Source organism: Mirounga leonina, unplaced genomic scaffold (genome assembly GCF_011800145.1).
Source record: "Mirounga leonina isolate KUSES-001 unplaced genomic scaffold, KU_Mleo_1.0 Mir_93, whole genome shotgun sequence".
Taxonomy (NCBI): Eukaryota; Metazoa; Chordata; class Mammalia; order Carnivora; family Phocidae; genus Mirounga; species Mirounga leonina.
Genome location: NW_023270854.1, coordinates 49,163,971 through 49,186,533, shown reverse-complemented (window position 1 = coordinate 49,186,533; position 22,563 = coordinate 49,163,971). Strand labels below are relative to the sequence as shown.

At 35.6% G+C, this 22,563-nt stretch overlaps 1 protein-coding gene across 5 annotated transcripts in view; it reads right to left on the bottom strand.

Annotated features, from left to right (window-relative positions):
• Positions 1-307: 307 nt before the first annotated feature.
• ROCK1 (Rho associated coiled-coil containing protein kinase 1) overlaps positions 308-22,563 on the bottom strand; it is a 152,550-nt gene continuing 130,294 nt past the window's right edge. For 4 of the 5 annotated variants that reach the window (XM_034995979.1, XM_034995981.1, XM_034995982.1 and 1 more), the window contains 8 exons: positions 16,807-16,995; positions 15,562-15,721; positions 8,204-8,274; positions 7,911-7,999; positions 4,659-4,737; positions 4,025-4,286; positions 3,115-3,322; positions 308-1,862 (listed from right to left, as the gene is read on the bottom strand). In XM_034995979.1, coding sequence (XP_034851870.1) covers positions 1,856-1,862; positions 3,115-3,322; positions 4,025-4,286; positions 4,659-4,737; positions 7,911-7,999; positions 8,204-8,274; positions 15,562-15,721; positions 16,807-16,995 — 1,065 coding nt within the window. In that variant the 3' untranslated portion in view covers positions 308-1,855. The remainder of the gene's footprint in view (positions 1,863-3,114; positions 3,323-4,024; positions 4,287-4,658; positions 4,738-7,910; positions 8,000-8,203; positions 8,275-15,561; positions 15,722-16,806; positions 16,996-22,563) is intronic. The other variant, XM_034995980.1, reaches the window with a different exon arrangement.

The window sequence follows — 22,563 nt, the reverse complement described above, 5'->3', positions numbered from 1 at the left end:
TTTCTCTTGAGGAGACATGATTGTTGACTATACAAATCTCTTTGGTACAGATAGTCCAGAACTAAGGCTGTCAGAGCCACTGCTCATAAGACATGGAGAAATGCAAGAGACCCGCGGAGAACTGTTTCCCAACAGACCGCAGTCAACTTTTGAACTGTAGCCACTAGTTTTAGAGCCCAAACCAGATTTTCTTTTAAAAATTCACTTTAATCTAATCATGGAATTTAACAAACATTTGTGTACAGTCAGGGACTAATTTCTAACATGGTTTCTATTCATTTCAGCCACGAGAAAACACCAGTCATTGTTAAAGGTATCCATCCATAAATTACTTTTATTTCTCATTAAATGAGCACAGAGTCATTAGCATATTAATAACAGATATGTTTATTATTACATATCCATCAGTGCGGCTTTCAATACCACTTGAAACATGCATATCATCCTAGAGACGAATCAGTTTTCCAGTGCTTCTTATTTGATACACATTACTGCAAAGCCATTATAAATTACTGAGGAGGTATTTGGTTAAAAAAATAAACAATAAATCATACTGCCCATATGAATCAACTCTTGTTATTGGACAAGAGTTTAACAGTATTTATCTGGTAATTCCTATGTTAACTGGAAAACATCACAGATGTACTGCCATAATTTTCTTTTATATTGATGTAACCTACATATTTTGCAGAATTTTATAAAGTCATTCATTATTGTAGCAGGTAGTTTAATGCAAAGATTGTACTCAATTTGTGAAAGTCCAACAAAACTCTAAATATTTTAAATTAAACCAATTATCAATGAAAAACCCACTGACACATAATTTTTTGAAAATATGTTCTTTTGAAATTTCTATATTTAGTCATGGCAGTAAAATAATTCTTTCAAATTAAGGCACTAAAAGGGCAATGAAACTCCCATTGAAAGTGTTCTAAGAATAATTTACATTTCAAACAGTGCATACATTTCTTATATGTTTGTTAACTTAATGTCTTTATCACTTAAAACCACAAAGAAATACATTATACAATTACAGAAATGATGTACCCCACAAAATGCTTTTAAAACTTGGTTCTTTTGTACAATTAGTTCCTAACGTCTCTAGTAGTAAAATAACTCAATATGGCTTGGCAAAAATGCATAGATTAAATGTAAATTTTTTTTTTTTTTGCCTTCTCCCATTCCCCAATCTATAAACGTGCTGAAACATATACAGTATTTTGTAAAGCATAATGTAAAATATTTATTCTCCATTAAGTCCGCCACGGGCAATCAAAAGTGAGGCTTTTAAATTCTACAGTGAGGGCACTGAAGTCAAGTGATGTCACTGCTTTCTTAAAATAGTTTTGTATAGTCTTGCAAGAGCACAAAGACTGAAGTCATTTAAAAGAATTTCAGTTGTCTCATTTTGAGATATTTTCTTTACTCCTTCCATGAGCTGATCTTCATAGTGATGGCCATTCCACTTGAAAGTGAAAGTCCCTTCCTCTCACGCATATGAGGAAAACTGTGTTCTATCATGATTGACAGGCGTTTTCTTAGAAATTCAAAAAGGCATCACCTTTTTAAAAAATATATCTACCTAAGCTTTCCCCCAATTGTTCTTGCATTACATAGTAATAATTAATCTAATCTACCTGTAGGCAAACCCGCAATTAAAAACAAAAAAAAAAACAAACCAAAAAAAACCCTCAGTGTGCTTTTGTGCCAAAGCAAGGACAGAATAACAGCAATCTTAACCCGGAAGCCTGTGATATTTGTGTCAAAGGAACAGCCTGTCTGCTCTGCATGGTTAAAGAAGCCTGGTTTATCAGGTAGCATTCCACATGATTCCACAAGGTGTTAGGTCACATGGTTAACTGCTGAGGAGGGAAGGGGGGCAGAGAAAGAAAAAAATTGTAATTAAAGAAATAGTTTAAAAATACAAGAAAAAAAATTGCAGGGAAAGGTAAATATACATTATTTTTATATGTGATTAACAAATACACAAAATTCAGAAAACAGGAAAAGGAAAAATATACTTAGCATTATTTTCTTCTTCTGTTTCAAACATATGGTGTTCTTTTTTTTTTTTACAAAGCTATAATTCAATTTTAAATAATTTTGGATACAGCTTTATCCTATACAGGAGATAGTGATAATAGGAGGTGATAATAGGATTTTACAGAAGTAAGTCAGGAGTGAGGTGATAATACAATGGAATAGTATGGCAGCTGAAGAATACGGAAGGTGTAATGCCTTTTAATCATTTCAAGAATTAGACTTGGTTCTTGATAATAGGGAGTAAAGAAACGGGATGAATTAAAAATGGTTTTAAGTCTGAGTGGAAGACTCGAGTGACATTAACAGAGAGGCAAATCAACGTTAGGTCTCAGCTTCTAGATCAAAACGTTCCTCTTAATAGAAGGATTAAACTCTAGGAAAGTTGGTATTTGGTACAGGAGAAAAAACTTAGGCTTTAGAATTGGATAAAAATAGGTTTCAACCCGACTATGCCACTAACTTGATGTGTGACAGCATCCAAGTGGCTTAATTCCTCTGGGACTCATTTATTCACGTATAAAATGAGAACTTAATGAGACATCTATCATAACCTCTCTTCAGGAAAGGGTTTAATTATGTCTTGTAATTGTTTATTATAGAATATAAATATTTTTGTGAAAAAATTCTATCAAAACCAGTTCAAAAAAGAGGGGAATATTTAATTGGGAAGTTTATTTGCAACACCATCATCACTGATACCAAATAATTTTGATTAAAAAAACATCTATGCCAACATAGTTAAATTTAAAGAAGAGCAAAGTTTTATATGAATCTATTTACATTTAAAAAGGGTGGCAAACCGCAAGTTATTTAAAACATTAAGGGCTAAGTATGTGTCATGTATACCAACCAATGACAGTAAAATTTGACAAGGACCTGGAACTAAATATGACATTTATAAATATTATTAACTTCAAACAGGAATCAAACTAATTTGTAAAGTCATACATTCTAAATACTTAGCTACAAATGATGCCTTCTATAGGGAAAAGAACAATTAGATTTTAGATTTTAATAGATATTAATCAATCACTTTCACACTGTCAAAGACGTTAACACTGCAATCCTTACCTAGTTTTTCCAGATGTATTTTTGACCACTTTTCGGAAAGACTGATTTGCAGTAGATCTTGTAGAAAGCGTTCGAGGGGATGCACGAACAAAACCAGATGGTGGATTCTTAGGGATCTTTTTTACCAAATGTGTTACCCATTTTTTTTGTTCATCCTGAGAACATGCTAACAGCAGCATATCTCTTGCTGATGTTACATCATAACTTACTGTGTTAAAAAAAGACACAATTAAAGTCATACAATACCTAAAACGGCTCTACTGAAGCATAATTTCATAAGTTCCTAAAATTTTAAAAGATTTACTATGCTGAATTAAGCTTGGACAATATCTCTTTCTCCTTAATTAAGGCTGAACATTTAAAAAGAAAACATTAGTCACAAACTATTAAGAAAAATAAAGTAAAAACAGAAATACAAAAAAAATGCAGAAGTGAAACAAATCAATGTATTCTTAGGACATAAGTTTCTTATCTTAAAATAGTTATTGCCTGTATTCTTTCCGTCAGGTTACCTCTGCTAACCTAGAGGACATTTTGTCTCTGATCAATCATGTTGGTCTAGACAGTGAAAACCAGACAAAAAGAAAACAAGCACAAACTAACAACTCACGGAGGAATAATACAGTGGAACTCACCTACAGCCCTTCTCTCTAATTGAGAATAATCTCTTAGAGGTACATTTTTTCTAAGGGGGTAATTCTCTTTAAACACATTATGTTCAAAGCTAAATCTGTAACTGTAAAATGTCAGCTCTGACACTGTTGCTCCACCACGTCCAATAATTACTTCGTACAATCTCTTTTCAAATTGGTGTAGAAAATGCTACACTTGAAGAAGTTAAAGAAGTTATTTAAATGGGAGTTCATTTTCTAATTTTTTATAAATTGTAGGAATAATTTTTATGCCTTACCTTTACATGGAGAAATTAAGTCCTCTTTCTTATCCAAGTGATCTCTGTGGCACTTCACGTGGCATCTTCGACATTCCAGGGCAGGAGGTGGCTTAAAAACATGCCAGAGAGGTTTGGCACATGCCTCACAGTTGGCAGGAAAGTGGTAGAGTGTAGGAATGAACTCATGGCCTTTGTGGTTTTGAAAATTAGTCTTCTCCGCTTGTTGTACTGGTTCCATCTCTACATCTTTTCTACATTCACCTTCATTTGCATATAGTATCTACATTCAGGAATGGTAAAAGGAAGATTTTAAAAAGTCTTAATTTGTGGGCGCCTGGGTGGCTCAGTTGGTTAAGCGACTGCCTTCGGCTCAGGTCATGATCCTGGAGTCCCGGGATCGAGTCCCGCATCGGGCTCCCTGCTCAGCAGGGAGTCTGCTTCTCCCTCTGGCCCTCCCCCCTCTCATGCTCTCTCTATCTCATTCTCTCTCTCAAATAAATAAATAAATAAAATCTTTAAAAAAAAAAAAGTTTTAATTTGTACATAAAAGTTCCAAATGTATAAAAAGCACTGGTGTATTTGCATTTACTTCAAAAAATGCACTTAGTACTTAAGTAAAAGATCTTCTAAAATTAGAATTTATGGTTTTTACCTGGAATATTTTAGGAATTTCTTCAGTTTCAGCTCTGTAAACATCTCCTTGGGTTACAGGTCGAACGTGAAACAATTTACTAAAACGAAAATAAGTATGATATAAGCTATTATAAAAACTCATCTACAGTAAAAGACAAACAGACATTTCACTAAAGAAGACATACAGATAGCAAATAAGAACATGACAAGATGTTCAACATCATTAGTTATTAGAGAAATGCAAATTAAAATCACAGTATCACTATACACCTATAAAATTTAAAAACTAAAAATAGTAATGCTGATAAAGATGCAGAGAACTACATCACTCACACAATTGTGGCAGAAACGTAAAAGCTGCAGAGCCACTATGAAAAACAGGATGGCAGTTTCTTACAAAACTAAACAAACATATGACCCAGCAACTGCACTCCTGGGCCTTTATTCCAGAGAAATGAAAATTTATATTTATACAAAAACTTGTACATGAATATTCACAGCAGTCTGATTTATAATAGCCAAATACTGAAAACAACCCAAATGAATGATTAAACTGCAGTACATTCATACCATGGGATACTACTCAACAATAAAGAGAAATAAACAACTTGGATGAATCTCAAGAGAATTATATTGAGTGAAAAGAGCCAATCTCAAAGGTTACATACTATTTGATTCCATTCTAACATCCTTGAAATGACAAAATTACAGAGATGGAGAACAGAGAACAGGTAGCCAGGGATTAGAGAAGGATGGAGAAAGGGCACTTGTTATGGCTACAAAAGGGTAGCAAGACGGGTCCCTGTGATGGAACTGCTCTGTAACTGGTGGTGATCATATGAATCCATACGTTGTGATAAAAGCATATGATTATATTTGTAGAAAAGTCCTATGGAATCCACCAAAAAACCAATACAACTAGTAAGTAAACAGCAAGATTAGAGGATTCAAGATCAATATATAAAACTGAATAGTACTGGAACAACCAGATATCTACGTGGAAAAACACACACCTACACATTCAAAACTAACCTCAACTGCAACCCCTTACCAAACACAACAGTAAATTTTGAGATTAATCATAACTTAAATGTAAAGCCTAGAACAATAAAGCTCCTAAAAGAAAATACAGAATACCTTCACAACCTTTGAGAAGGCAAAATTTCTTAGACTACAAAAGGCTATAATTCTTTTAAAAAATTGATAAACTGGCTTCCATTAAAAGACACCATAAAGAAAATGAATAGGCACATATAAATTTATATGACGTTCGAGAATAGGCAAAACTCAGTAATAAAATTCAGATGATCTTTTTTTTTTCCGCTTGAGAAGTATCAGTGGGCTTTCTAGGGTGATGAAAATATTATCTTGTCACGGGTAACAATGACATGGGTGTTTATAACTGTCCAAAGTCAGTGAACACAATACTTAAGATGTGTGCATTTTATTACATAAAAGTTATGCCTCGGGGCGCCTGGGTGGCTCAGTCGTTAAGCGTCTGCCTTCGGCTCAGGTCATGATCCCAGGGTCCTGGGTGGGATCGAGCCCTTCATCGGGCTCCCTGCTCGGCTTCTCCCTCTCCCATTCCCCCTCCTTGTGTTCCCTCTCTTGCTGTGTCTCTCTCTGTCAAATAAATAAATAAAATCTTAAAAAAAAATTATGCCTCAATAAAAAGGTAAAACAACCAACTTTCATCAATCTGAAAGTACTGAACTTTTGAAAGTTGAAAGATGATGTCTTCAACATTAGTGCTTATGTATCATTCCACTTAAGTTGATTATTTAAATTTTCACAACTAATACTTCTTTAAAACATTAGGAAATCAAAACAGTATGGTACTGGTACAAAAACAGACACACAGATCAACAGAAGAGCATATAGAGCATACAGAGCTTTTATGATCAATTAATCTATGACAAAGGAGGCAAAAAACAAAACAGGAAAATGTCTCTTCAACAAATGGTGCTGGGAAAACTGGACAGCTACATGCAAAAGATTGAAACTGGACCACTTTCTTTCACCATACACAAAAGTAAACTCAAAATGAATGAAAGACCTAAATATGAGACCTGAAACCATAAAACTCATAGAAGAAAACATAGGTAGTAATCTCTTTGACATAAGCCACGGAAACATTTCTCTAGATAGGTCTCCTTTGGCAAGAGAAAGTAAAGCAAAATTAAACTATTGGGAGTAGACTACAAAAAAAGCTTTTTACAAAGCAAAAAAAAAAAAACAAACAAAACAACCATCAACAAAATAAAAAGACAACCTACTGAATGGGAGAAGATATCGGCAAATGATATATGCGATAAGGGGTTAATACAAAAAATATATAAAGAACTTATACAATTCAACATCAACCCCCCCAAAATAATCCAATTAAAAATGGGCAGAGGAGGGGCACATTAATTATACTTGAAAAAAAGACAAAAATTGGGAAATAAAATTTCAGTAATCTTTGGTAGTTGCTTAATTCTTTTGATATTCTAGCTCTAACGGATTTCACAAATATTTAATTCCAAAGGAATGGCAGTACTTCATTGTAAGTTTATATTTTTCATGAATAGCAACCAACACATTTCACTTTGGATTTATATTTTGTTGCATGTTTTACCTTTTCTACTACTAGTCTGTAAGCTCCTTAAAAATGGAACCAGCTCACTCATCTTTGTATGATCTATAGCACCCACGATAATACAGTCAGCAGTGCTTAAGAAATGGTTTTAGAATGAATACAAAGGAAAAACCCAAAGCTTATTAAAGGCCTCTATTAAAAATAAAAGATATATTTACATTTCCTTAACAATGACTGCATAATTATATACAGTACTTTTGGAGACGTTCTCAGAACCTAAAACCAATAAACACTTGAAATAAAAAATTTGTCTTTAGAATACATGAATCAACTATGCAAAATTTTCCCTCTCACCTTTTGCTAAAGATTTAATATAAAGTTTTAAAGTTTGTTAAGAAAAGTAGGTAACATCTTTTAAATAACAAAATATAAACTAAATGTCTAGGGGCGCCTGGTTGGCTCAGTCGGATAAGCATCTGCCTTCAGCTCAGGTCATAATCTTAGGGTCCTGGGATGGAGCCCCATGTGCTTAGCGGGAGTCTGCTTTTCCCTCTGCCCCTCCCCCTGCTGGTGCGCTCTCTCTCTCAAATAAATAAATAAAATCTTTAAAAAAAAACCCTAAATTATAAGTCTAAAAATAATTATCGTAAGTTAACATTTAACTGATTTAAAATTCAACCAAAGGCAACTTACTCTATGTCCAATACCATGGATGGATTGGATTGTTCCTTATCTTGTTCATCATTATAGAACAAAATTTTTTTGCTGCTTACCACAACATACTGAAATGAGAAAAAAAGGGAAGATATATACGAGCAATATTAACTTGGTTTAAAATGATAAGCACAATACTTGACATTTATGTCTAAAGTGTAATGTATTAATCTCAGATCAATGCTAATAATAGAGCAGTTAATACAAGTTCTATGCTTTAAAAGTAAAATATGTAACAGAATATCAATTAGAAAAAATGAGGCATATAATACCTGTTTCTTCCAGCCATATCGTTTGATATTTCCTCTATTTGGTATTGAAAGCCAACCTTCAATTCTTGACTCTAGGAGAAAAAGAATATGTAGTCTTCAGTCTTAAGTTGTAACAAGAGGAAAAGCTATTACAAGTTGTCTGACAGCATGCAGCAACAAGCATTTGAACACAGCTAAATGAATAAGTGCTACAATTTGCTCTTCCATGCTTCAATCACACAAATCAACTTTAATGGCCATACAAATATTGCAGAAAAAAATCCCAAGCCACTTTTCCCATAAAATTAACATTTAGTATTCAATTATAAAAGTATGAAGTAAAACAATACCCTTAAGAGCCAGGCAAGACTGGAATGGATTGCAGCTTAAATGGGATATGATACAGAAGACTTTAAATATCATTTAACATTCATAAAAATACTTAGCAAAAAAAAAAAAAAAATGCAGCAAGTGGAACAAATCAGAGCAATGATTTACACAAGAAAGAGCAAGCATAAGTACAGAGAAGTGTCCTATTACTCACAGAACATAAGAATAGAAGATAAATAAATAAGGAATGCAGGCAGAATCAACTAGATATAAAGAATAAGAGACAAGCATTTTATTTTGTGTTTTATTTTGTGTTAATATTGTGTTTTCTCAGCACAATATTCTGATAAACTTTTTGGTAGAACACCTCTAATAATTTCAATAAAACTGTCCAAATCTGGTTTTGGGGGGGGGGGTACTTAATTATAGAGTTAAGTCCAAATGGAATTCTTACCAAACTAAAGAGATGTAAATAAAGTCTTTTAAGTATGTTATACCAGACTTTGATAAACAGCAAAAGAACACAGAATTGAGTTGGTCAGCTGCTAATATTTTAACCAGTTTGTGCATATCAGAAATTCCTTGACAAATTCAAACAAGGCATTTTAAAATAAGTATCATTACTGTTTAAATATAATTAATGTTTATTAGAAATATCTGGAGAAAAAGAGTATTCTGTTAGAAATGATTATTTTATATCAGGTTAGAAATAAGAGCATTTAATTGTTTTCTCTATCTATTTTATTTAAGACACAAAAAATAGAAAAGTAGCCAGTTTTCAAGTATAATGCTCAAATCATGACCCTAATGGGAATATATAATGCCCTCCTCCACATAACTTAAACTGCTGTAAAACATCTAAGTCTTAGAGTAATTATAACAACAATAGGTAACATTCACTGAACATTTATGGCTTGAATGTGCTTTCCAAGTAACATCTCACATTTAATCTACCTATTATCCCATGAATATACGATATATTCCTATGAATACAGGATAGGATAGCTTCTACTATCATTCTCCATTTACAAATGAAGACACTAAGGCTTAGAAAGTAAACGGACTGGGGTGGGAGGGATGGGGTGACTGGGTGATAGACACTGGGGAGGGTATGTGCTCTGGTAAGCGCTGTGAATTGTGCAAGACTGTTGAATCTCAGATCTGTACCTCTGAAACAAATAATGCAATATATGTTAAGGAAAAAAAAAGAAGAAGAAGGTAGCGGGAGGGGAAGAATGAAGCGGGGGAAATCAGAGGGGTAGATGAACCATGAGAGACGATGGACTCTGAAAAACAAACTGAGGGTTCTAGAGGGGAGGGGGGTGGGAGAATGGGTTAGCTTGGTGGTGGGTATTGAGGAGGGCACATTCTGCATGGAGCACTGGGTGTTATGCACAAACAATGAATCATGGAACACTTCATCTAAAACTAATGATGTAATGTATGGGGATTAACATAAGAATAAAAAAAAAAAAAGAAAGTAAACGGACTTGCTCAAGGGTATACTCTATCAGTAACTGTCAAAACTGTAGAGTTTACCCTGGTAGGCTAATTTCTGAGCTTGTGTTCCTAGAACACAATGCTACTCTGTCCTTTAACTAAAAAGCTTTGCAGTTAATTGAATCAGAAGTAATATTCTTTTTGTTCCAACTTCTTCCATGCACCAAATGTCCTTTGCTTTTGGTATTCCCCTTCATCTAAATTGTAGTTGTTAAGGTGGAGAAAATAATGAGAAACCTGAGCTCAAAACGATCCTTCTCTTCTCCCAATTTTTTTCTTGGTTGCTGTTATTTAGTTTAGCAATAATTATTTTGTCTCCTTAGGTAGTTCCTTGGTAAGTTCTGTAAGATCAGGGACCATATCATAACACTATTTTTATATATCCCAAGACATCTGACACACAAGAGTAGGTAGGTACTTGACAAATATTTGTTGATTATTTTGCAATTTTTTTTTTCCTGAATTAGCCAGTCATCCTCTGTAAATAATGGTTATAATTTAAAAACCAAAGGGCAGTTTCATAATAAATAACATGCAGAAGGTTGCTAATCACTCACAAATATTCTATCTTACAAAAGCAACAAGTTATTGCTAGGAAAATTTCCCTTCAGTGTGCCCCAAATTGCAGCTCTTACTCCTCCTAAGTCTATTTAATACAAGTAACTCCTCACAAAAAAGATGTGAACGCTACTGAAATCTTGACATTTATATAAAATTGTGTATGCCAAAATACCCCCAATCCCCCAGTTATTTCTCTATGAGAATGCCAAAATTATTTATGCTTTATGGCTCTAGGTTTGGATTAACCTGCCAGTGTTTTCTTTAATATATTTTCAATGGATTGTTGTAGGTTATGACTTTGTCATTTCAGTGTTCCTACAAAAATTTTGCATGTTAAAGGCATTTTATGAATCCAAATAAGCCCAATTTTATATTTGCTCTCATTTAAATTAAATGAAGAAATTTGGAACTTGAAAAAAGGTGCTCAGGATATGTGAAGGTTTTCGCCAATTTAAAACACTGGTGTTACAGGAGAGAATTTTAGTTTTTCCTGGTAAATTCCCTTCAGAGAAACAGATGAACTAAGCTTAGGGATAAATTAAAAAATACATACTAGCTTCTCCTCTATTTCCTTTACTTACTCCTGTCTTAGATATAAGAAAACATACTGTTTTTTTAATATATATATAAACCTCCTTTAAAACCATGACACATGTGACCTGTGTGGCAATCTGAAAGTATAATGTTTTAAAGTCTATCTTCTACATCACAAACACAGGATTCAGCTTCTCCTGATAAATGTTGAGGACTTCTAACTCCAGATTATCATCAATAATATGCTACGAAAGTACAAAGTACAAAGCAACTTGGCTCCAGGTTTTATGTGTTTGTAGAGCAATTTTAACTTACCAAAAAAATTTAGATATGTATTATTGCAATATCAACACTTGATTCCTTTACCCAAATAAGAGACAAAGAGGCTAACTATATATAAATCAATATCCAATATAGCCAGTTTAAACATCAAAGCTAACTGCTGAAGGCTACCAAAGTTTACCTGGATAAACACATACTGCTTAAGAACCAGAACTAAGGAACCATCCTAAAATATTTTAATTATATTCAGAAGTGATATAAAAAATGAAATTAATTAATGCTCAAGAATTCAGATGCATTATCTCCAAACCACCGATTAGATCTGGGCAAGTCAGAAGCTCTCATATACTCAAAAACTTGGAAACACACAAAGAAATCCATTATTTACAGGTTTAAATTACATAGACTGAGATAAAGCTAGATGCAAAGAGAATGATGCAGATAATCCATAAGAGATAATGAATATTAATAGAGTGTTGATATCAAGTGTTTTTCCTAGTGCTTCAATTACTTTTACATTCTTTTTTAAAAAATTATGTTATGTTAGTCACCATACAGTACATCATTAGTTTTTGATGTAGTGTTCCATGATTCATTGTTTGTATAGAACACCCTGTGCTTTTATTTTATTTATTTATTTATTTTTAAATTTTATTTATTCATTTGAGACACAGAGATACAGAGAGAGAGAGAGAGAGAGCATGAGCAGTGGGAGAGGCAGAGAGAGAGGGAGAAGCAGACTCCCCGCTGAGCCAGGAGCCCGATGCGGGACTCGATCCCAGGACCCCGGGGGATCATGACCTGAGCCGAAGGCAGACGCTCAACCATCTGAGCCACCCAGGCGCCCCAACACCCTGTGCTTTTATATTCTTTTCAGATTATTAGGTCAATGGTTCCAAAAGAAGTAAAGAGAAAGAACAAGGGAGGAGAGGCAGCTATCATGTTAGTCTTTTTGTCGAGGCAATAGGCTAATCTTAACCCAAGTGTAACCTTTATATTTATAGTGTGCTGAGATACAACCTGCTACAGAATCAAAAGGAGGACAAAGACATAAAAGAATTAGGAGAATAAAAGTGATTTTAAGAACTTCAAAGGATTGTGCAACAGATAATTTTTTTCTAAGTTTTTTAGAATTGGGAAACTTGAGATTTTTTTTTTTTTTAATTTTTATTTATTTATTTGACAGAGAGAGAGCGAGCACAAGTAGGCAGAGTGGCAGGCAGATGGAGAGGGAGAAACAGGCTCTCCGCCGAGCAGGGAGCAGGATGCGGGGCTCGATCCCAAGACCCCAGGATCATGACCCGAGCCGAAGGCAGCCGCTTAACGGACTGAGCCACCCAGGCACCCCAAATTAAGAGATTTCATCTAGTTAAGGACAAGATGCCCATTAAGAAGGTTATAGAGGCTTAGCTCTAGATATACATGATAATTAAATGAGAATCTTTATATTGAATGATGAAATCTATAACTAAGTCATTACAGACAGAGAGAGAGCACAAGCAGGGGGAGCAGCAGGCTGAAGGAGAGGGAGAAGCAGGCTCTCTTCTGAGCAGAGAGCCCGACATGGGGCTAGATCCCAGGACTCTGGGATCATGACCTAAGCCGAAGGCAGATGCTTAACCGACTGAGCCACCCACATGCCCCGATCCACTCAACTTCTTGAGGGAAAAAAAAAAAAAAATCTCAGAACGCCTGGGTGGCTTAGCTGGTTAAGTATCCAACTCTTGGTTTCAGTTCAGGTCATGATCTTAGGGTCCTGGGACTGAGCCCCACCTCCGTCTCCCTCTCTCTCTGCCCTTCCCCCTGCTCTCTACCTGCATGTGCACTCATGCTCTCTCTAAAATAAATAAATAAATCTTAAAAAAAAAAAATCTCACTGGGCTAAAATTATGATCCATATTTCAAAAGGCCTTTCACTGTTGAATAAATGTATTCCATTCAAAGTTCTCCCTTTTCAGCCTGTATTTTAATTTTCTAAACTAAGTAAAATTAATCATTAGTCATTATCTTCAAAAACTTTAGATACTTGAATCATATGTAACTCTCTTAAGAGCGACTATCAGAATTCTTTAACAGTTCTTCCCAGATATGACTGCAAAACCTTAACTTTATCTGCCAATGTCCATCTTTAAGTATCTAGTAAATGGTAGATTTAGTACAGATTTTCAATTTACTAGCAAAACATCTGACACAAAAAGGGGTTAAAAAAAACACTGATAAAGATTATCCAGTACTTTCTACATACAGTATGAAAGTTAGCACTACAGAGATCTTTGTATGTGAAGTTTTAAGACTAAGAGCACAGTAATAAGAAAAAGGGATACCTGACTGGTCTCCTTTTATAGCAATGAAGAACGGCCACCAGTATTATTTTAGAGTAAGAATTCCTTTACTAAATAACTCAAGAAATAGCTTGGGGTTAAATGTTCATAGCAGCAATGTCCACAATAGCCAAACTGTGGAAAGAGCCGAGATGCCCTTCAACAGATGAATGAAGAAGATGTGGTCCATATATACAATGGAATATTACTCAGCCATCGGAAAGGATGAATACCCAACTTTTACATCAACATGGATGGGACTGGAGGACATTATGCTAAGTGAAATAAGTCAAGCAGAGAAAGTCAATTATCATATGGTTTCACTTATTTGTAGAACATAAGGAATAGCATGGAGGACATCAGGAGAAGGAAGGGAAAAATGAAGGGGGGAAATCGGAGGGAGAGATGAACCATGAGAAACTATGGATTCTGAGAAACAAACTGAGGGTTTTAGAGGGGAGGGGGGTAGGTGGATGGGTTAGCCCGGTGATGGGTATTAAGGAGGGCACGTACTGCATGGAACACTGGGTGTTATACGAAAACAATGAATCGTGGATCACTACATCAAAAACTAATGATGACTAACATTATGGTGTTATGTCACCATGGTATGGTGACTAACATAATAAAATAAAAAAAGAAAGAAATAGCTTGGGGTTAACGAAGAGGGGCTCTAAGCTACAATTTCAGTTCAACAATTTAAAGAATGTAGCCAAACACCCCTAAAAGTCATACTCTGATGATTAAATCTAACTTTTGAAAGATTTTCAAACAACAGCTGAAGCAAGAGGTTCTTGTTAAATCCAAAGTGGTCCTCTGATAAAGGACATGCACCTACAAGATTCTCAAGAGGCAGGAGGTTTCAGGGAACCAATAATGGGAAAACAGAAGGAACTCCTTGACCATTGTAATAAGAAATTTTACTTCCTGCTCTTCTCAGATATCTGATTTGGGGCTAGCAAAGACACAAAAGGAGGGCAGGGATTATATGGTATACAAGTAAGAGTTAAATCTAACACATTATTCAGGAAATACACAAATAAAATCGACTTTCAAGTTTATGGCCATGTGAACAAAACTTCCAAAACCTTGAACGAAGGATATATAGTTTGTCAAATGTGTGTGTGTGTATAAATATTTATAACCTATTCATTCCCAAACTGAACTTATGTGTACTGCTTACCTCTGTTAAAAAGATATAAATGTACTATAACTTATACTACAGTAAACCCAAGAATGGGTATTTATTTTTTAATTTATTCTCTACTGGAAAAAAAAGACATAGAAAAAAAGTCTGAAATCCTACTCACTTTTGCCTTTAATCAACTCTGCCCCCTCACTGCATCTCTCAATCCTTTTTATCTATGTCTCTAAATTTGAAACTTAAAGTCTGACCAAAGTTTATCACTACTACATTAGAAAGGTCTCTATATAGGCTGCTGTGGTTCTGATTATTAAGCATAGTTCTTAGTTTTTGCACAAAAAAAACCATAAAAACAAAAACATAAACATTAAAGAGCTGCTACTCAAGAAAACATGTAACTTTCTTTAAATAGTGAAAGGTGTAAGCAGCAGCTTCGACTTTCACCATGGAGTTAGGTGTTTATAGATTCATAAAGTTCTTCAGATTTCTATTCAGGTACAGCCTCTCAGATTTATTTTAATAGCCTAAGATTTCTTTTGACTGCTTTTATTCTGTAAAATGCAAACATAATCAGACTTTGGCTATCAGAAACAAATTTCTTAAGGATCCATGGAAAAAAATGACAAAGGGTAGAAAGCTAAATGAAAGAAACATACATTAATTTCCATGACATTTAAGCAAACCTGAATGAATAGAAATATTCTTACCTGGAAGGTTACCATCAGTTTCATCAGCACTAGGAAAACTAGCAACACTTGTAGAATCCGAAAGGTCCAAAAGTTTAGCACGCAATTGCTCAATATCACTCTCTTTGCTAGCCAATTGCATCTGAAGTTCATTCCTATGTGTACATTCTTCTACCAATTGCTATTTTTGAAAAATACCAATACAAAAAAATCAGTATCAAATTTCCAACATTAAGAAACTGAGAATGGAACTATAAATGATAAAGAATCTAAAGTTGCTCTTACTAAAAAATTACTGTGAACTTCATGAGTGCTCACAACTACAGATTTTGATACAATTGTAAAAATGCAAGTTCTCTTCCTCAGTAATACATTGCTTGGGTAAACTCCTTTTCTCCCTGCTTTAAACAACTATTTTGTTTTTATTTTTTAAATACAAAGCAGCTGGGGCACCCGGGTAGCTCAGTTGGTTAAGCATCCAACTCTTGATTTCGGCTCAGGTCATGATCTCAGGGTCATGAGTTCAAGCCCGCATCAGGCTCTGAGCTGGGCATGGAGCCTGCTTAAGATTCTCTCTCTCTCCCTCTTCCTCTGCTGGGCCCGCCTCCCTCTCTCAAAATAAATAAATAAATATAAAGCATCAAAAAACAAACACCAAACACCTGTTAAAACAATAGGAAATGCTTTTATGGCTCCAAATGAAATAGTTTAAAAGGTACAGAAAGCTTCTCAGGATGGTAAAAGCACAAATGATTGTCAGCACTTGTATCCAAGTCAGTCTAGGTCCAGAGACTATGTTCTCAATTTTGTGCTATTAACAACCCAGGAAATATCAAAAAATTAAGTTTGATATTTTGATTTCTGAAAAGTGAGTCCTGGTTAGAGAAAACAAAAAATCTACAATACTTCAAATCCTCTATCTCAACTACACTTAATATTATCCTAGTCATATCTCTATTTCAGTCTAAAGCCAAAGAGGCAAACCCTTGGTTGTTTCTCTCAAAGCAGCATCTAATCAAGTAAATGCTAATGAGTAAAAAATTATTCAAATTACCATGGTTAATAGGCAACAGAGTATCCCTCTAGTTTTTCAAGATCATGGTTCATATTAGAGTAATAATGATCAAACTGTGGAGACTACAAACCTGAATATGCATTTTTATACTAAAAAAACTAGGTAAGATCAATAGATAATAGGTATAAATAGCAATGTCAAATTAAGAAAATAATCCTACACACACAAACACACACACACACAAACCTTACCGCTTGCATGTCATTCAGTTCCTTCTGATGTTTCACTACCGTCTGGTTGAATTTCTCTCTTTCTTGGTTGAGTTCCAGTTGCAGCTTTCGATTTTCCTTTTCCTTCTTTCTCAAATCCTGTGTATTAGCTTTCTTTCTATCAATTTTAAAATCTTTCCGATTCATTATTTCTGCCAACTTGTTAACAGCCTATTAAAATATTAAAGTATTATTAATAAAGATCTATATTGTAGGGCCGCCTGAGTGGCTCAGATGGTTAAGCATCTGCCTTCGGCTCAGGTCATGATCCCAGGGTCCTGGGATCGAGTCCCGCATTGGGCTCCTTGCTCAGCGGGGAGCCTGCTTCTCCCTCTCCTCCTGCTCCCCTGCTTGTGGCTCTCTTGCTGTGTCTCTCTGTCAAATAAATAAATAAAATCTTAAAAAAAAAAATCTATATTGTAGCCATCTAATTTAAATATCCACTAAAATGTATTTTTTTTCCTTCAAAATCAGGAAGCAGGACTCCGTGTGTGAAAATACAAACCTAATGAAGGTTGAGACATGATAACTAGTAGCATGAGTAACTATTATTGTTTTATCTCATTCAAATGTAAGAACCAAATAGGCCTGCAAAAATCCATTTATCATTCAACAATTATTTAGCACTTGTTATATTGTATGTAGGCACTTTGGCACTAGATATAAAAATAGAATATACAGGGGCGCCTGGATGGCACAGTTGGTTGGGACTCTGACTCTTGGTTTTGGTTCAGGTTGTGATTTCAGGGTCATGGGATAGAGCTCATGTTGAGGCTCTGTGTTCAGTGTGGAGTCTGCTCGGGATTCTCTCTCCCTCTGCCCCTCCCGCTCATGCTCTCTCTCTCAAATAAATAAATGTATCTTTAAAAAAAAAATAGAATATACAGTTATGCCCCAAAGGCATCCTAGTCTGATGGAGGAGCCAGACAAGCAAGCATTATAGTATAGTGTGGTGAGTAAAAAGAAAAGAGGCAAGAAAGGATGCTAACTAAGACTTGGGAGGTCAGAGATAGCTTCCTGGTGTACTTGCATGTGTGTTCACATGTGTTTCTTAAAAAGACAAACAGGAGTTGGATAAGCAAAGAAGAAACAGGATTAAAGAGGGGAGTCATGGACAGCCAAGAATGGCATTACAGTCAGATGAAACAATACACAGGCAATAAGGCACAATTCTTTTCCTTTGGACAAGTAGAAAAGCAAGCAGACAGGGTACCGGACTAGGCCATACTGAGGCCCTTTCGAACCCTTTCGAATGTGAGAGGGAACATATGTGTTAGGCGAGGCTAACCCCTTTTGCCAGAGGAAAGAATATATTCAAAATGAGACAGAAGTGTTAAAAGCATGTGAAATTAAGCTACATAAACTAGAACATAAGTCATGGTATTTTCTGCGATGTTAAAAAAAAACAAAGATTTTTTCCATTAAAATAGAAAAAAGCCTGAGCTACTATCATTTCCATGAAGATGTGATCCTATCTAGGAGGAGGAGCCCATAAATTTTTTAATGCAGTAAAAACTTACTTCATTGAACTCATAATGCGTATTTGTTTTTTTTCTTATAGTAAATCTAACATATTTATTACAAGAAAAATCAAATACAGAAATATATTATGAAGAAAGTGAAAAAAGCCCTTGTAGTATCACCCATCAAAGAGCACCTCTGCTAAAATCTCTTCTTTCAATCTGCTCGGTGTATATCCTTCTAAACTTTTCCCTAGGTATATAAGCTGATTCCAAATATATTTAAATTTAGGGGCACGTGGGTGGCTCAGTCGTTAAGCGTCTGCCTTCGGCTCAGGTCATGATCCCAGGGTCCTGAGATCGAGCCCCACATCGGGCTCCCTGCTCGGTGGGAAGACTGTTTCTCCCTCTCCCACTCCCCCTGCTTGTGTTCCCTCTCTCGCTGTCTCTCACTGTGAAATAAATAAATAAAATCTTAAAAAAAACAACAAAAAAATATATTTAAATTTAAAAACAGAATCATGCTGTATATTCTATGCTGCGACTTGTTTTTTAAATTTGATATAATATCATATATCATGGGAAATATTTCCCCATGTCATTATGTATATATCTATTTACTTTTTTAAAAAAAATTTATTTGACAGAGAGAGAGAAGCAGAGGTAGCTGAAGAGGGAGAGAGAGAGGCAGGCTCTCCACTGAGCACAGAGCCTGATGTGGGACTTGATCCCAGGACCCTGGGATCATGACCTGAGACAAAGGCAGACGCTTAACCGACTGAGCCACCCAGGTGCCCCTACTTCATTTATTTATTTATTTTTTATTATTATGTTATGTTAATCACCATACATTACATCATTAGTTTTTGAGTAGTGTTCCATGATTCATTGTTTGCGTATAACACCCAGTGCTCCATGCAGTACGTGCCCTCTTCAAACCCATCACCAGGCTAACCCATCCCCCCACTACCCTCCCTCCTAGAACCCCCAGTTTGTTTCTCAGAGTTCATAGTCTCTCAAGGGTCGTCTCCCCCTCCGATTTCCCCCCTTCATTCTTCCCTTCCTGCGATCTTTTTTTTTTTTTAACATATAATGTATTATTTGTTTCAGAGGTACAGGTCTTTGCTTCAACAGTCTTACACAATTCACAGCGCTCACCATACCACATACCCTCCCCAATGTCCATCACCCAGCCACCCATCCCTCTCACCCCCCACCACTCCAGCAACCCTCAGTTTGTTTCCTGAGATTAAGAATTCCTCATATCAGTGAGGTCATATGATACATGTCTTGCTCTGATTGACTTATTTCGCTCAGCATAATACCCTCCAGCTCCATCCACGTCGTTGCAAATGGCAAGATTTCATTCCTTTTGATGTCTGCATAATATTCCATTGTATATATATACCACATCTTCTTTATCCGTTCATCTGTCGATGGACATCTTGGCTCTTCTGATAGTTTGGCTATTGTGGACATTGCTGCTATAAACATCAGGGTGCATGTAACCCTCCGGATCCCTACATTTGTATCTTTGGGGTAAATACCCAATAGTGCAATTGCTGGATCGTATGGTAGCTCTATTTTCAACTTTTTGAGGAACCTCCATACTGTTTTCCAGAGTGGCTGCACCAGCTTGCGTTCCCACAAACAGTGTAGGAGGGTTCCCCTTTCTCTGCATTCCCGTCAACATCTGTCGTTTTCTGACTTGTTAATTTTAGCCATTCTGACTGGTGTGAGGTGGTATCTCATTGAGGTTTTGATTTGGATTTCCCTGATGCCAAGTGATGTTGAGCACTTTTTCATGTGTCTGTTGGCCATTTGGATGTCTTCTTTGGAAAAATGTCTGTTCATGTCTTCTGCCCATTTCTTGATTGGATTCTTTGTTCTTTGGGTGTTGAGTTTAATAAGTTCTTTATAGATTTTGGATACTAGCCCTTTATCTGATATGTCATTTGCAAATATCTTCTCCCATTCTGTTGGTTATCTTTTGGTTTTGTTGACTGTTTCTTTTGCTGTGCAAAAGCTTTTTATCTTGATGAAGTCCCAATAGTTCATTTTTGCCCTTGCTTCCCTTGCCTTTGGCGATGTTTCTAGGAAGAAGTTGCTGCGGCTGAGGTCAGAGGTTGCTGCCTATGTTCTCCTTTAGGATGTTGATGGACTCCTCTCTCACATTGAGGTCTTCCAACCATTTTGAGTCTATTTTTGTCTGTGGTGTAAGGAAATGGTCCGGTTTCATTCTTCTGCATGTGGCTGTCCAATTTTCCCAACACCATTTGTTGAAGAGACTGTCTTTTTTTCCATTGGAAATTCTTTCCTGCTTTGTCAAGGATTAGTTGACCATAGAGTTGAGGGTCCATTTCTGGGCTCTCTATTCTGTTCCATTGATGTATGTGTCTGCTTTTGTGCCAGTACCATACTGTTTTGATGAGGACAGCTTTGTAATAGAGCTTGAAGTCTGGAATTGTGATGCCGCCAGCTTTGCTTTTCTTTTTCAACATTCCTCTGGCTATTCGGGGTCTTCTCTGGTTGCATACAAATTTTAGGGATTATTTGTCCCATTTCTTTGAAAAAAGTGGATTGTATTTTGATAGGGATTGCACTGAATGTGCAGATTGCTAGATCTAGGTAGCACTGACATCTTCACAATATTTGTTCTTCCAATCCATGAGCATGGAACATTTTTCCATTTCTTTGTGTCTTCCTCAATTTCTTTCATGAGTATTTTATAGTTTTCTGAGTACAGATTCTTTGTCTCTTTGGTTAGATTTATTCCTGGGAATCTTGTGGTTTTGGGTGCAATTGTAAATGGGATCAACTCCTTAATTTCTCTTTCTTCTGTCTTGTTGTTGGTGTATAGGAATGTCACTGATTTCTGTGCATTGATTTTATATCCTGCCCCTTTACTGAATTCCTGTATGAGTTCTAGCAGTTTTGGGGTGGAGTCTTTTGGGTTTTCCACATAAACTATCATATCATCTGCAAACAGTGAGAGTTTTCTTCTTTGCCGATTTGGATGCCTTTTTTTTTCTTTTTGTTGTCTGATTGCTGTGGCTAGGACTCCCAGTACTATGTTGAATAGCAGTGGTGATAGTGGACATCCCTGCTGTGTTCCTGACCTTAGGGGGAAAGCTCTCAGGTTTTCCCCATTGAGAATGATATTCACTGTGGGTTTTTCATAGATGGTTTTTATGATATTGAGGTATGTACCCTCTATCCCTACACTCTGAAGAGTTTTGATCAAGAAAGGATGCTATACTTTGTCAAATGCTTTTTCTGCATCTACTGAGAGGATCATATGCTTCTTGTTCTTTCTTCTATTAATGTATTGTATCACATTGATTGATTTGCAGATGTTGAACCAACCTTGCAGTCCAGGGATAAATCCCACTTGGTCGTGGTGAATAATCCTTTTAATGTACTGTTGGACCCTACTGGCTAGTATTTTGGTGAGAATTTTTGCATCCATGTTCATCAAGGATATTGGTCTGTAATTCTCCTTTTTGATGGGGTCTTTGTCTGGTTTTGGGATCAAGGTAATGGTGGCCTCATAAAACGAGTTTGGCAGTTTTCCTTCCATTTCTATTTTTTGGAACAGTTTCAGAAGAACAGGTATTAATTCTTCTTTAAATGTTTGGTAGAATTCACCTGGGAAGCCATCTGGCCCTGGGCTTTTGTTTGTTGGGAGATTTTTAATGACTGCTTCAATTTCCTTAGTGGTTATAGGTCTGTTCAGGTTTTCTATTTCATCCTGGTTCAGTTTTGGTAGTTGATACATCTTTCAAAGTTAATTTTATTTTTTTATTTTCCTTTTTTTTTTAATTTTTCTTTTTCCCTTTTTCAACCAACATCTTATCAATCCCTTTTTTAAAAATTCTTTTTTATTTTTCATTTCTGGAGTCATATTCTATCCCTTCATAGTAGTTAACCTTATTTTTGGTATATATATGTAAGTTGTTCTCGCTTTAAAATTTTGGAATACAGTTTCTTTTAACAGACCCAAATATACCCTAAATCTCTAGTGTATGGCTTTGTTCTAGTCTCCTGCCTAATCACATTCTTTTTTTTTTTTTAAATCCTCTTCTTTCTTTTTTCAACCAACTTCTTATCAATTCCTTTTAAAAAGTCTTTTATAATTTCCATCTTTACAGTCATATTCCATCATCGTATCAACCCTTATTTTTATACATATATAAGCTTTTCTTTAAAATTTTGGGAGGCACTTTCTTCTAACAGACCAAAATACGCCCAAAATCTAGTGTGTGGCACTGATCTATGC